Source organism: Aplysia californica, unplaced genomic scaffold (assembly GCF_000002075.1).
Source record: "Aplysia californica isolate F4 #8 unplaced genomic scaffold, AplCal3.0 scaffold00067, whole genome shotgun sequence".
NCBI classification, from domain to species: Eukaryota; Metazoa; Mollusca; class Gastropoda; order Aplysiida; family Aplysiidae; genus Aplysia; species Aplysia californica.
The window spans coordinates 1,027,367-1,040,526 of record NW_004797337.1 but is presented as its reverse complement, the minus strand read 5'-3'; the positions used below and the strand labels follow the sequence as shown (position 1 = coordinate 1,040,526).

Genomic DNA, 13,160 nt, shown 5'->3' with positions numbered 1-13,160 from the left:
CTGTACTATGTGTACATGTCTTTCTACCCTGCCTTACGAAGTTGGAAGTGGGCATTTAGTGAAGGGCTTAGGAATGTTTCCTGTGGGTGGTTAGCGGGTGCTCTGGTGTGGTTTGCTCGTTCGTTCCTGTCAAAAATCCATCGTCCTTATCTCCCCTCATTCTATTTTTGTGTTTGTTCCTCTCTTGTAACGCCTCTAATCTTCGGCACTTATATTACCTTATTGTGTTGCAAGTGTCGTAAAACTCTCACTAAAACTAAAGGAATGTTTCCTCATTTTTTGCCCCGTAATATTCAGCAGAGATATGAAAATGGAAACCTTGAAAGAACAGTCGCACTCTAAAATTTCAGTAAGAATAGTTTCTTTGAACCATATATGTATTGTATAAGTTGTGAGTTCCATGGACACTGGTGCCGCTTCTGCCATATGGTTGGTTGGTGTGTCACCGTTGCTCACAGAAGACTCAGGTTTGAGTTGCTGGTGTAGAAAATTTGTAATCAAATATCCTGGTCTTTCCGCTGGGACTTTGAATCCCTCTTAGTTTGTGTTGACACTGATAGGCAGGGTTGGATCTGGCATCCTAAATTATCCAAATTGTGAGAGAGAGGGTGTAAAAGACACCTATATTGAGGAAATTAAATATTTTAAAAAGAAATGGATAATGTTGTTAGTTATGGTGGTTAAATTACAGCTTTCATTTGTTTGAGAAACAATTTTTGTGGTTGGTTGGTGGGCGAGTGCTCTCATGTAGTTAAAACCTTCTTTCCTATTGCTCTCTCTTTCCTAGAAAACATCTATCGTCCTCAGCTCTCCTCTTTTTTGTGTATGTTACTTTCTAGTAACAACTCTAACCTTCGGCACTTATATGACCTGTTTGTGCTGCAAGTGCCAAAAAACTCTTCTGTGTGGGATGGCCAAGTGCCAAACTGCTACTCTGCAGACGCTGGTTCATGCTATGGGAACAAGTCAATTTTCATTGGCTACGGTTTTGCCTATACGGAAATATCCATTATATAGGGGCCCCCCGGGGTAGTGCCACTGACTGTAGTGTCTTTAGGCCATTCCCAAAGGGGGGACATTTCTCTTCAAGCACAGTAGAATTGTAAATGGGCTGATTCATGTCACGCTCATAACTGTGCCTGATCTGCAACAGGGAACTGCTGCTTTTTCTTTCCTAATCTTTACTATTGTCATTTTTCCTCTACTTCTTTTGTATGTTTGTCACTCTCTTGTGACCTGCTGTTTTTGGGATGCCTTGATAGTCGAAGCAGACCTTGTGCTGTTGAAGCTAGAGAGGTGAACAGAATAAGTCTGATTCCCTGTAAGGACTTCTCTGTTGAGATTCTGAATCTGTTTGTGCTGTGTTGTTGTTATGTAACAGCTGATGATGTTTCTTAGATCGCCAAGAACTTTTCTAGCATCAGGCCTTAATCATAATGTCAAGCTGACAGAGTCCCTTGAGTTGGTTCCATATTTACAAGGTAGGCTGCTTCAGCCCAGCCTATTAGGGCCATCCTTGGGTGCGTAGTATACGACATACCAGCAGAAAGACAGAGGTACCTGATAGATCAGAGTTACTCATGTAGGAATCAACCTCAGCTTTTTCGAGTGGGGCGATGAAGAGTGTAATCATTACACAGCAGATGGCAGCAATACAATAAGACAGAGCGTATGGTCGGTGTCACAAGCAATCCACTGAAGTCCGTTCGGGTATTCTTTACAATATGAGACAAAGAAACTAGTTATTGTTGTGTTGTTCCTGTCAGGAATCATGAAGAACAAAAAAACTGTAAGCCTTGACCATAGTATTAAACTGCATTTGATGATGTTGAAAGATTCATCTCTGTTAAAGCTTATGTTTATTGTTTTTGACAGCAATGATATGTAGCAGCCATTGCGAATATAGACTCAGATTGTAGGGATCAGCAGGTACCGGTACCCAGTACCAGCCCGGTTCTACCGACGGAGGTGTCAGTAATGGCACCAGGCCTCCAGTACCGGCTCTGGGAAGGAGCCGACACCAACGTTTTTTTTACCTGGCCAAGGGAAGTGTGCAGAGTGTAGATTCCAGGCCTAGGCCAAGGCCTAGCAGCTGTGATGTCAGATGCACAACGCAGCTAGTGACCTTGATGCATGACTTCAGTTTCAAAATTGAAATCAAAAACGAAGTTTGCTTAATTCTAAATGTGGCATCAAATCAGGTTCCACGTGAACCGCTTTGCTTATTTTGATACGCTGATTCCGAAAGTGAAATTAATTTTTAGCGGCGATAATTATTTAATTTAATCCCGCGCTGCAGCAAACCTCAAAGGTATTTTGCGTCACAGTTCGCCTCTCCAATTCTGACTTGTGTGTGTATGTGTGGGGGGGGGGCTGATCGTGGTGTTAGGTGCAAAACGTGTCACCTCCTGGTGTCACTCCCTGTACCGGTACCGGTACTGGCAGTTGGTTGCCGAGAAAGTACCGACACTGGTTTTCAACGGTACTGCCGTGCACTAACGGATTGCACGGCTCTGAGAGAAGTTGCTCTGCTCATCTTGAGTTGTGGGATGTGTGGGAAGACTCGTCTCTGAAGGTGTTTTTGTCTGCGATCTCTTTCCCCTTTTTCATCTATTTCCTTACAGGCATAAATTCTACAGCAACCACCTGATGTCTTCACAGTTATCACGCTGAGAACAGTAGCTCTGACTTGTCTTGAAATAAATCGTCATTGATGTTGTCACAAATTTGATCATAGGTCTCCTGCCTTGTGATAATTACTTTTTTTTTCGGTGTTCATGACAATGTTAAGGTTGTTGGAATTTTTTCGATTGGCTTTTTTTTTACCTCTGAGTGTTGTGGTAGTTGCTTCCAATCCAGTGTGTGGGATACCCAGGTACTTTCTGTTTCAGTTTGTTTTCCGGTTTCTGGTGTACTATTTGTGCACTGCTTACACAGAATTGTATTATTTTCTGTGTCAGTTCTAACAAAATCTGCAAGACTTTTTTGGTGGTCAAAAGTGCAGATTCTCAGGATGACTCTGGAAATATTTCTGAAATTGCCTGGATTTATATTTTTAAAAAGTCGTTACATAAGATGTATTAGTCAAATTTTGAGTCACCTAGCGGAATGTGTCCAGGGGGTGGGAAAAGTTCTGGATATCTTTTACCGGCCTGGTGGCACCTATTGCTGGCGTTGAGATTGTTTTGTAGTTGTGTGACTTGACTGCCCTTTTGCCGTGTGATTGTCTGTAGTTTTACTGCATCATGTCTTATTTCACCGATTGCTTTCTTGGACTAGAATTGTGCCTGTTCACTCACTGATATTTGAGCAGTTTTGGTTAACAAACTTTTTTCCGTGCTCGTAGATTCAGATTTCTAGTCTGAAAAGTTCTCATGATTTTTTTTTTACCTGTCCTAGAATTTTAAAAAAAAAAAATCTCACCCTCCGTGGATTGGTGGGAAGCACCTTTAATTTCTTTGTCTTCGAAGTGACCTAAAGTGTGTCCAGAAAGACATGCAACTGGTGCTTTGTCAGTGTTTGCTTTAGTGCTCTACTCTGTCGTACGGTGTGCTCTCACATCTTTTTGACTGCCCTACCTCTTCTTTCACCGTGGTACTAACGCAACCTCTGAGTTTGAATAGTGGGCGGTTGGTGGATGCTCTCATGTGGTTTGCTGTTTCTTTCCTATCAAACAACTATCGTCCTTATCTTTCTCCTTTTTTTTTTTTTTTTTTACTGCCTCTGTTCTTCTGTTCTTTCCCTAAATTGTTCCTGCATGTCTGTCTCCTTTTTCTTAATACTAAATGATGGCTATTGTGTCGATGTGATTCTCTTTAGTCAAATAAACAAACAAACAAACAAACAAGCAACTGCATCTGTTGTTAGGTTGTTTTAGGGTATTTCCTTGACCCTAAAAAAACTCCTATGAAGATGCACTGCCGTCTTTGGCAACTTGACTTGTGTTGAATGCAGAATGAAGTGCTGGCTGATGCTTTTTTTTCTTCTTGTGTTTGTTGGGGAGTGTGTCTCTGTGAGTGTGACATTTCAGGATGTGGTTTCTGGAATATGAGTTGGATTTTTTAAAGTTCAAGTGGAGCCTCATTTTTAATTTTCCTTGATTACTATTTAATTTATTAAAGTGTTTCTTTCCATGTTATCTTTTTGTTTTTGTTTTTGTTTATGCTAAATGATTTTATTGTGCCCTCTGTTGCTTTTTGTTTCTTTCTTTTTTGTATGAGGTTAACGTCCCCTAGACTTCAGTAGGTTGTTTGTATAGAAAAGCTCCAGGCCCAGGAATTAGAGTAATGGAGTGGGTGGTTGGAGGGTGCCTGTGGTAGGTTCTGTTTGATAGTTATCACTGTGTTATTTCTGCTTGCCTGCCTGTCTGAAGTTTTCTCAGCACAAGACCTCTGTTACTGGGTGGTTGGTTGGTGCTCTGGTGCGGTTTGCTCCTTTCTTCCTATCAAACATCTTTCTTCCTTGTCCATCTTCCTTTTTTGTGTTTGTCAATTTCTTTGTTACACCTGTAATTGTCAGCGAATATCTGACATTATTGCGTTGCAAGTGCCGTAAAACTGTTACTAAAATTTTTTCTTAAGACAGCGGTTATTGTGCCAAGTGTTTCTGTGTAACTCAGAGTGAAGGCGAAAGATGTGTGCACTGAGCGCTAAAAATAGATAACGGGTGAATTTTTGTGAGGTTGCAAAATTGTTTGTAGTTTTGTTGTCATTTAGCAGGTGGTTGGAGGGATCCATCGATAGGTCCAACTTCTTTTCTTTCTCTTTGTTGTTTCTAGCTGTCTGTCTGTCTAGCTTTTACCCCTTTGCAAAGTGACTGTTATTTTATCGATGTGTTTCTAATTCCTCAAACAAATAAAGAAACATTGTCATTAGGCAGGATTGTGCAATATTTTGGTAATTCGTTTTCCACCGTTTTTGCCATCCCTTCTGCGGAAAATATCGGGTTCCTTTCTCTTTGTCAGAATGGGTCACGCGAGTCTATATTCATATCAATCTTAGCTCTGCATACTAGTCAAATGTCAAGGTCTGAAAGTTTAGGGATAAAATGTCAAAGCTGATTTTTGTTTGTGATTACCAGTGGCTAAATAATAGGAAAAGGAGTGCATGGCACAAATCTAGCTTGTAATCAGTCACACAATCTTTCACACCAGGAAGAACATATGAAAGAAACACGATGGATGGTCTTGCTTTTGCTGTGAGAAATTTACACTTGTTGTAAACATGAAGCTATTGGGACAGTGTAAGCTTGATGATCCTGAGAGTAATTAGATTAGTCTTGCTGTCCATGTATGGGGCTTTGATCCTGAAACAATGACAGGATAGGAACAGTCCAGTGTCCTGTTCCAGTGGTTTATGGTTTATTGTTTTTCTCTGTCAGCTTTTTGTAACTGCTGAAATATTGGGGTAACAGCAGATGACTTAATCATTATTTTAATGTATTATTTTATAGAATGTTTTTTTTCAAGTTGAGATGATTTGGCTGTGTGCCTATGTCTCTTGAGTTTTCCCTCTATTGACAGTTTGAATTGTGGCTGACTTTTTGGGGTTGGGCTTTGAGCTTGAACTGCAGTCAGTGACACAAAACGTACACTTTGGTGTGGACTGCTTCTTTTATTTATTTCCTGTATTATTGCTGTCCCAGTGAGTGTCTGGATAAATGTGGCAAATGTCCAGCTGACCTGCTGTGAACTGCCTTTCGGCAACAATGATTGATTACGCTTGGGGTTGTGTAGCTGTTTTACAAGTTTGGCGGAAAAATTAGAGGGGTTTACGGCAGATGTCTTCAACAATTGTGTTTCTTTTGCATTCTTTACGTTCATGTGGATATTGTACATCTGCAGGCTACGACTGGCGACCTTTAGCCTCTGACCTACAGGATCACAGTGGGTCAAGGCTAACTAAATCTATTTATAGAGGAGATATCCAATCCAACTTGTTCAGCGCAGGGATAAGTACGGTTCATTAGTTTTGTTTTTTTGTTGCCTTTCATCGCCTGTGCTGTTTTCTTGTTATTCACCCGAGTAGATTGGCACTGGTGGCTCTTGCTTCCTCTGTGTAGAGGCTGTTTGCTGATGATGATGATGCATTTACTAGCTTTGTTTGGGTTATTATAATTGGTCATGTTTTGTTTCCTTTGTTGTTGTTTTTGTCAAAGACCATTTTTGTGTTCATTTTTTATATAGAGGCTCCCATTATTTTATATAGATTTTGATTTGTTTCGGGATTTGTTTTGCTTCTATTATATTTTACAGCTGTCGTAGAAGATAAATGAGCTTGCTCATTTCTGAGTGCTTCATAGTTTTGTCAAGAGGACTCCTATAAATCTTAATTTTTTTTGCTTAGGTTTGCTATTTGGGATTCGTTGCTTTATATTTCTCTCTGTATCTCTTGATGATGTATGTTTAAAGTAATTCTGTCTTTGTCATGTCAGTTCTTTTGAGCAATTCATTGTCTTGTCAATCAGAGTATTGCTGAAGCCAATTCAGAACTCGATGTTCTTTATCTTGAGATTTGTTCTCTTTAGGAAAGATATTCTTCTTAAACTTTTCTCTTTTTACCTTGCGAGCTATTTCAGGTTTTTTAATTTCTCTTCGTCTTTGGATGTTAAAGATCATGATCTATCAGTTTATAATGAACAAACTATTATTTTAAATGCTTGTCTCCATTCAATGCACATAGTTTTTCTTCAGTCAGTGCAGACATTTTTAGTATATGGATGGAGGGGGCCTCTGGCTAGTTCTACTTCTTTCCTTTCTCTGTGTTATTTCAGTCTTGTGTGTTTAGTGTTTTCCTTTCATTATTCTGGCTTTCGTGGAGCTAATGTGCTGCTCATTACTCAAACTCAAGACATTTTCAAGAGCCTGTGATTGAAAGAACATGGTCCCTGGTTTTTGAGTGCTCATGTAAAAAAAAATTGTGTCAGAATGTCTTGTCACTATCTGTAATGTCAGTATGTTGTCCATTCAGTATTCAATTCCTATTTCTATTTGTTCATCTGCCTGTCTGTCTATCTTCCTGTTTCATTGTTTGATTATACAGTCGAAACTGCTCTGACAGCCACCTGTACAAATGGTTACTTTCTACTGGGCTCCTCCTTTGAGTATTTTTTTTTAACATGAAAATGAGACTGTAAGACGGCCTTCGACAATGGGTGGCATTTTTAGACAGTTTCGATTGTGTGTCTGTCTGAATATTTGTCTGTACGTTCATCTATCTCTTCATTAGATTTTGTTACTTCTTGTTTGTTTAAGACTGTTGTAGGTTAGTTTTTAAAAAATTATCAACTTAGGAAGGGGGGAGGGGGATATTTTTATGTTCTCTTTTTGCGGAGGGATGATTTGTGGGGGAGAGGTAGGATCATTTTCGTTATCTTGTAGATTTGCTGTGTTTATTGACTACCTGTAGATTTGCTACCTTTATGTGCCTAGAAGAGCCTTGCTATTCTATTCTATTCTGTTGTTTGTGTGAGATGCCTGCATGTCCCTGTTCACCCGTACACTGTTTGTCACTGTATGTTTCATCACACCGCCCACGACCATTTAACATATTGTGTGCATTTCCTTCCGTTATTTTGCCGTCGTTCTTTGCCCAGTGCCCTTCTAATGTACACAATGTTGTTTGAGCACGTTGCTGCCTTTGGTGGGCTGCTATGAAGACTTGGTTCCTCGCACTCGCGCTTTGGTGCTTATTTACATCTGTCTGACTCTTTCTTTAACGTGCCTTGCTATTCACATCTGTCTGACTCTTTCTTTAACGTGCCTTGCTATTCACATTTGTCTGACTCGCATCTTTAATGTACCTAGCTCCTTTGGCTCCCCTGTGTACTAACCTTCAGGCACATTTGTGATGAATACGTTGAAGGAAGAATTTTGCCCTGGAACTTGTCTTGGTTAGATTCCCTTGACGTTTTTGTTTGACTGCATCCATGTTGGTGTTCACTAACATCCAGTTTGCTACATAAAGTTGGAAAAGGTTTTATGACATGGATGATTAAGCTAAAGAGAGAGAGGTTGTTATTTTTATTGTTAGCCAGGGTTGTTTGTGTGTCTGGTTTATCATGATTCGAAAGTGTCCTTTTCATTTTAATTGTTTTTTTAAAAAGGTTTAGGAAGGGGCTCTCTGGGTAAGCAGTGTCAGTTGAAGGGCACTGCTGGTAGGTCCTTCTTTTTTTTCCCTGTTTTCTCCATCTTAATTCTTCCTAGCACTATGTAACTGTTGTTGTGTTGGTGTGCTTCTCTGTACTCAAACTCAAAGTCAAACATGTCTTGCGCATCTGTTTTTGATGAGAGTTGTTGAAAAAATAAGGCTTTCTCAAGGCGTTTAACTGTGTCTGATGCATGAGTTGAAAGGTCAGCTATGCTGTTCTCCTCATCTATAAGAGACTCATGGCTCTACTGTTGCCTTTCATGTTGCGTGGTCTTTTGTTTTGCTCTCCAAGATGCATGTGATTTTCCATGGGCCTTAACATTGCCCGACATAAAAGTCACTAAGGTCTTGTGCACACTAATAAAATTTCCACTCATAACACGGCTGTGAAGTATGAAGTCACGTGACCTTGAAGAGAAATGAACAGGCGAAAATTTCATCCTTTGTATACTCACAGCCATGTGATGAGTGAAAATTTTCCTCGTGGTCATGGGGCTTAAAGGGAATAATAAGAAACTTTTTGTTTTCTTCTTCGCTCTTGTGACCTGTGGGGGCTTACTTCTCATACCTCTCAGTCTGCAAACAACTTTTCCTCTTAACATCTTCAAGTGTGTTAGCACTTTATGGTGTGGTTTGCTCCTTCTCTCTAGTAGTAACACCTCTAATCTTTGGCTCTTATGTGACCTATTTGTGTTGCAAGGGCTGTAAAACTCTTTAGTCTTACTGAGACTAAACCTGTTGTCTCCACCTCTGTCCAGGTGTTTAGAAGGAGTCTCCCTTTGGTTTGAATCTATGTCCTCCCTCCAAGTACTTTTAGGCTCTTTTGATTATGTTTGACATGTTACAGTTTGCTTGTATCTTCCAGGGTCAAGTTGGGGTACATTTTTTTCTCTGACTGTGTCTTATCACTCTGTTTGTTTGAAGGCCAAGTATGATGAGAAGGGAGATTTGAGCTATGCATGTGAACTGATTTTACTGGAGGCTATGCTCCTTTATAAAGAAAACAAATCGTAGATATATGTGCATTTTGTACTAACAAATACCTATACCTATCATGTGCTTTCTGAATAGAACTATAATTTGCTGTGGCATGATAATAATATATTATTGGCTGCTGCTAGTTGCTTTTTTTTTGGTCGGTTTTGTATAGCAATAGGTTATCCACTTTTTTAAATGGATGGCTTTTTAGCCTTTCACTGCACTTCAGAGAAATTAAACAAGATGCAGTACAGAAAGCTTGTGCTTACGGAGGTTGTAGTGATTGTGTTGATGGTGTATTGTATGCCTATAGTTTTGAACATATTTAGATGATAACAATTAGTGGCACCACAATGTCATTGAACAGGGATGCTCAAATGGGTGGCCCATAGAGCATTGTGATTAACGCAGATCAACAAAATGACTTTTACTACAGTCGGGCCTGTCCAAGATGACCACCCACTGCAAGGAGAAAAGTGGACAAATTAGACAGGTGTTCCGTTTTCCTTTTTGGACATATATGTACAGGTGATTGTCTTGGACAGGTGGTTGTAAAGTCAGGTTCGACTGTATGTTATGTGTGCAGCTTTTCTTTCTTATTTTTGAAAATGACCTTTGGAAATCCTTTGGCAGTCAGAAATGGGCCTTGGGATTCAGTAATGGGCACGTCTATTTGAATGTCAGATAAATAATAAATAGATTACACTTTTATTGGTCCCAGAAGGGCCATTTGGTTTACAATGACAAACATACATTATACACGCATACATAAATACATAATTATAAATATATGCACAAATGCATACATAAATACACAATATTACATCTATACAGAACTATTTACAACCATGCCATTACCAGTTGCCAGTGTGCAGCACCTAGGGTTGTCGTGTCCTGCTCAAGGGCACACTTCGGTGACTACCCATCTAAACCCTGTGTCACCGAAACTTGCTTGACTTTACTTGAGTCTGAACTCACTGCTCACTTAGCCACTGGAGCTCCCAGTTCACTGGAAAAGAAAAAAAATGGAGCAAAAACTGGCATGGTGACCTTACCTTACATTACTTTTCTCTCCCAGCAGTGTTTTTTAAATCTTGCCCTGTATGTGTGGACGGGAGTGGTGTAAAAACACCTGCATTAAAGCATCTTCCTTGCCCTGTGACTTGGGCATGCTTAGCCCAGTTGATGTATCATGCTGGGCTATGGTACAGAAGACCTTGGTTCGAATCTCAATGAGTCATTCTTGAACTTGGGTTATTTTGAGAGTTTTCATGACTCTCTGCCTGTATTGATCTATCTGGGGTGGAGATGTTAAATTCATATTTTCCACAACTTACTTAACCTTACAGTGTTGAAAGGGGTGTGAGCCCACACTGTCAATAACATACAGACACACACACACATAATGTTGTCCCCTTCCCTTTTTTTTTTCTGTGTTGATATTTTCTGGTCCACGTCCTCTAGCTTTCCAAACTATTATCAACTTTTTAAAAAACTCTTTGTCATCTTTCACGGTGACTGGGGAGGGGGGGAGCTTGGAAAATAATGTTATTTTGGTAAGGTAAAAAGCAATTGATACTTTTTGTTGTGTGGTTTTAATGTCGTGTTGTATGTATCCAACCGTGCATATTGTTGACAAGAAAAATTTTTGTCTTGTATCTTTCCACCCTCCCCTAACTCTAACTGTACCTTTGTTTTTGGCAGATAGATACTGAAAAATGTGACCAAAAATGACTGTGATAGCTCTGATATAGACAAATACAAGGGTAAAGAATTGTGATAACATAGTTTTTCTTTTTTTTCTTTTTGTTTTGTTTTTGGGGGGCTGATAACACATCTTTTCAAAAAAATTGTCAAAGTGAAGTGCTTGAGTGGGTGGTTGGCGGGTGCTCTGGTGTGGTTTGGTCCTTCTTTCCTATCAGACATCTATCTCTTGTAACACCTCTAATCTTCGGCACTTATATGACCTTATTGTGTTTCAAGTGCCGTAAAACTCTTAATAAAACTAAAACTAAACTAAAGTGCTTGAGAAATGCAAAACGAGCTTAAAATAATGGCAGAATGGAGAAAAAGCCATTTTCATCCTTGTAATGGGCAAATGTGTGAAGATTTCTGCCGGACTTGTAACCAGCCGTGCAGCCCACACGCGTAAACGTCACCATTACTATTCTTTTGCCTCTGGTACAGCTGTGGACTGGAAGTCGCTGACCATCCCTGCTTCCCTGCCAGTGACCACCGACTACTTCCCGGACCGCCGCAGCCTCCACTATGACTATGTGGTGTCGGAGTACGAGCTGCTGCCAGAGGACGTCAACGCTGAGATCTGGGCGTCTTGGTCCAGGTGCGGAGGATGTTGTCCCGGGGTGTCGCGGGAAATCTGTTTGTTTGTCTCAGGGGTGTAAATGTTATAGATTTTCTCTCTGAGTACAGATTTTTTATTCCCTTCCTGGTGTGGGGAAAAAAGAACCCCAACAATAAAAGGACAGAGATGAGGCAGTCATTATTAAGTATGAAGAGTTGGGAAAAAAAAAGTAAGATCTTACTGCCGTATGTGATGCATCTGTGTCTGAGTTTTGCACATGTCTTTTTCATACATGAAATGGGCATGGTAAGAATAAAAATAGCATTTGTATAGCACAAATTCTCTCTCAACAGCAAGTTCTATGCATTTTACAATGTATATTAATGCATCTTACTTAAGTTTATTTTCATATCACACACATAATGCGGCGGTTGCTTAACTCTTTATCTCCGAGGGGGTGAACCCACTACGCTGGGGCCCTTTTTAGGTACTAAATCTAAAAATGACGAAAATGTCCCTAAATGGGTCATTAAATCGAAACTTGCGAACGTATGATGATAGTACTTCATCTAATGAATGAACTTTCTGTAAAAAGAAACTTGTTTTAGGCAATTGCCGGAAAGTAATTTGATGTCAAAGTTGTCGTAAAGGAATCTGCCTGAGCCGCTGTCAGCGGCTCACCGGCACAGCCGTTCCGACCGCGAGCCACTGGGAGCGGCTTGCCGGAGATAAAGAGTTAAGGTTTTCAGATTTTTAAAACTAGCGTGCCCATTTATATTTCTGTTGTTATGTGTTCGCTTAAGTGTGTGTGCTTGTTGTAGAAGGGAGAAAGAGAGTGTTGTGAAACGTTCCTCTGTTTGTGTCGGAGCATGAGTTTGGGTGATTGGTGGGTGCTTTGGTGTAGTTTGCTCCTTCTGTCCTATCAAATACCTATCGTGCTTATCTCTCCTTTTTTTTGTGTATTGTTACTCTCTTGTAACACTCTATTCTTCGGCACTTAACGGGTTGTTGGAGTGCGCCACTGTTAAGTCCTACTTCTTTACTCTCCCTCTGTTGTTTCTGTCTGTCTTACTTTTTCCGAGCACTAGAGCACTAAATGATCATTTTGTGTCAATGTGCTTCTCTGTGACCGTGCTCAAAGAAACAAACATTCGGTTTACCCCCCTAGGGGCAGTGCTACTGACTGAAGTGTCTTTAGGCCATTCAGAAAGGGGGGGATATTAACATGTTCTTATGCACAGTAGAATTGTAAATGGGCTGATTCATCAATGTCATCCTCATAACTGTGCCTGGACTGCAACAGGGAACTGCTGCTTTTTCTTTCTTCATCTTTACTATCATCATTTTTCCTCTTCGTCTATTGTATGTTTGTCACACTCTTGAGACGAATGTGACCCTCTATATCTCGGGTGCCTTCATAGTTGAAGCTGACTTTGTGCTGTTGAAGCTAGAGAGGTGAGCAGAGTAAGCCTGATTCCCTGTAAAGACTTCTCTGTTGACATCCTACCCTTGGCGCTCATATGACCTTATGCAATTGCGAGCGCTCTGAAAACTCTACTAAAACTAAAGCTGAAACAAATTCGGCATTTATAGGATCTAATGTGTTACAAGTGCCATCTTTTAAGGACCCCCGGGCAAGCGTTGAGTTCCTGCGTGCTGTCGGCATCGCTGACTGTTTATGACACCGCAGCGCCAGAAGAGAGAGAGAGAGAGAGAGAGAGAGAGGGAGGGAG

The 13,160-nt window shown here is 40.4% G+C and overlaps 1 protein-coding gene across 4 annotated transcripts in view; it reads left to right on the top strand.

The window, feature by feature from the left end:
* Positions 1–13,160, top strand: part of LOC101847805 (GATOR complex protein Iml1) — a 62,765-nt gene that overhangs the window by 20,832 nt on the left and 28,773 nt on the right. For 3 of the 4 annotated variants that reach the window (XM_005093657.3, XM_005093655.3, XM_005093654.3), the window contains exons 24-25: positions 5,843–5,953; positions 11,313–11,466. In XM_005093657.3, coding sequence (XP_005093714.1) covers positions 5,843–5,953; positions 11,313–11,466 — 265 coding nt within the window. The remainder of the gene's footprint in view (positions 1–5,842; positions 5,954–11,312; positions 11,467–13,160) is intronic. The other variant, XM_005093656.3, reaches the window with a different exon arrangement.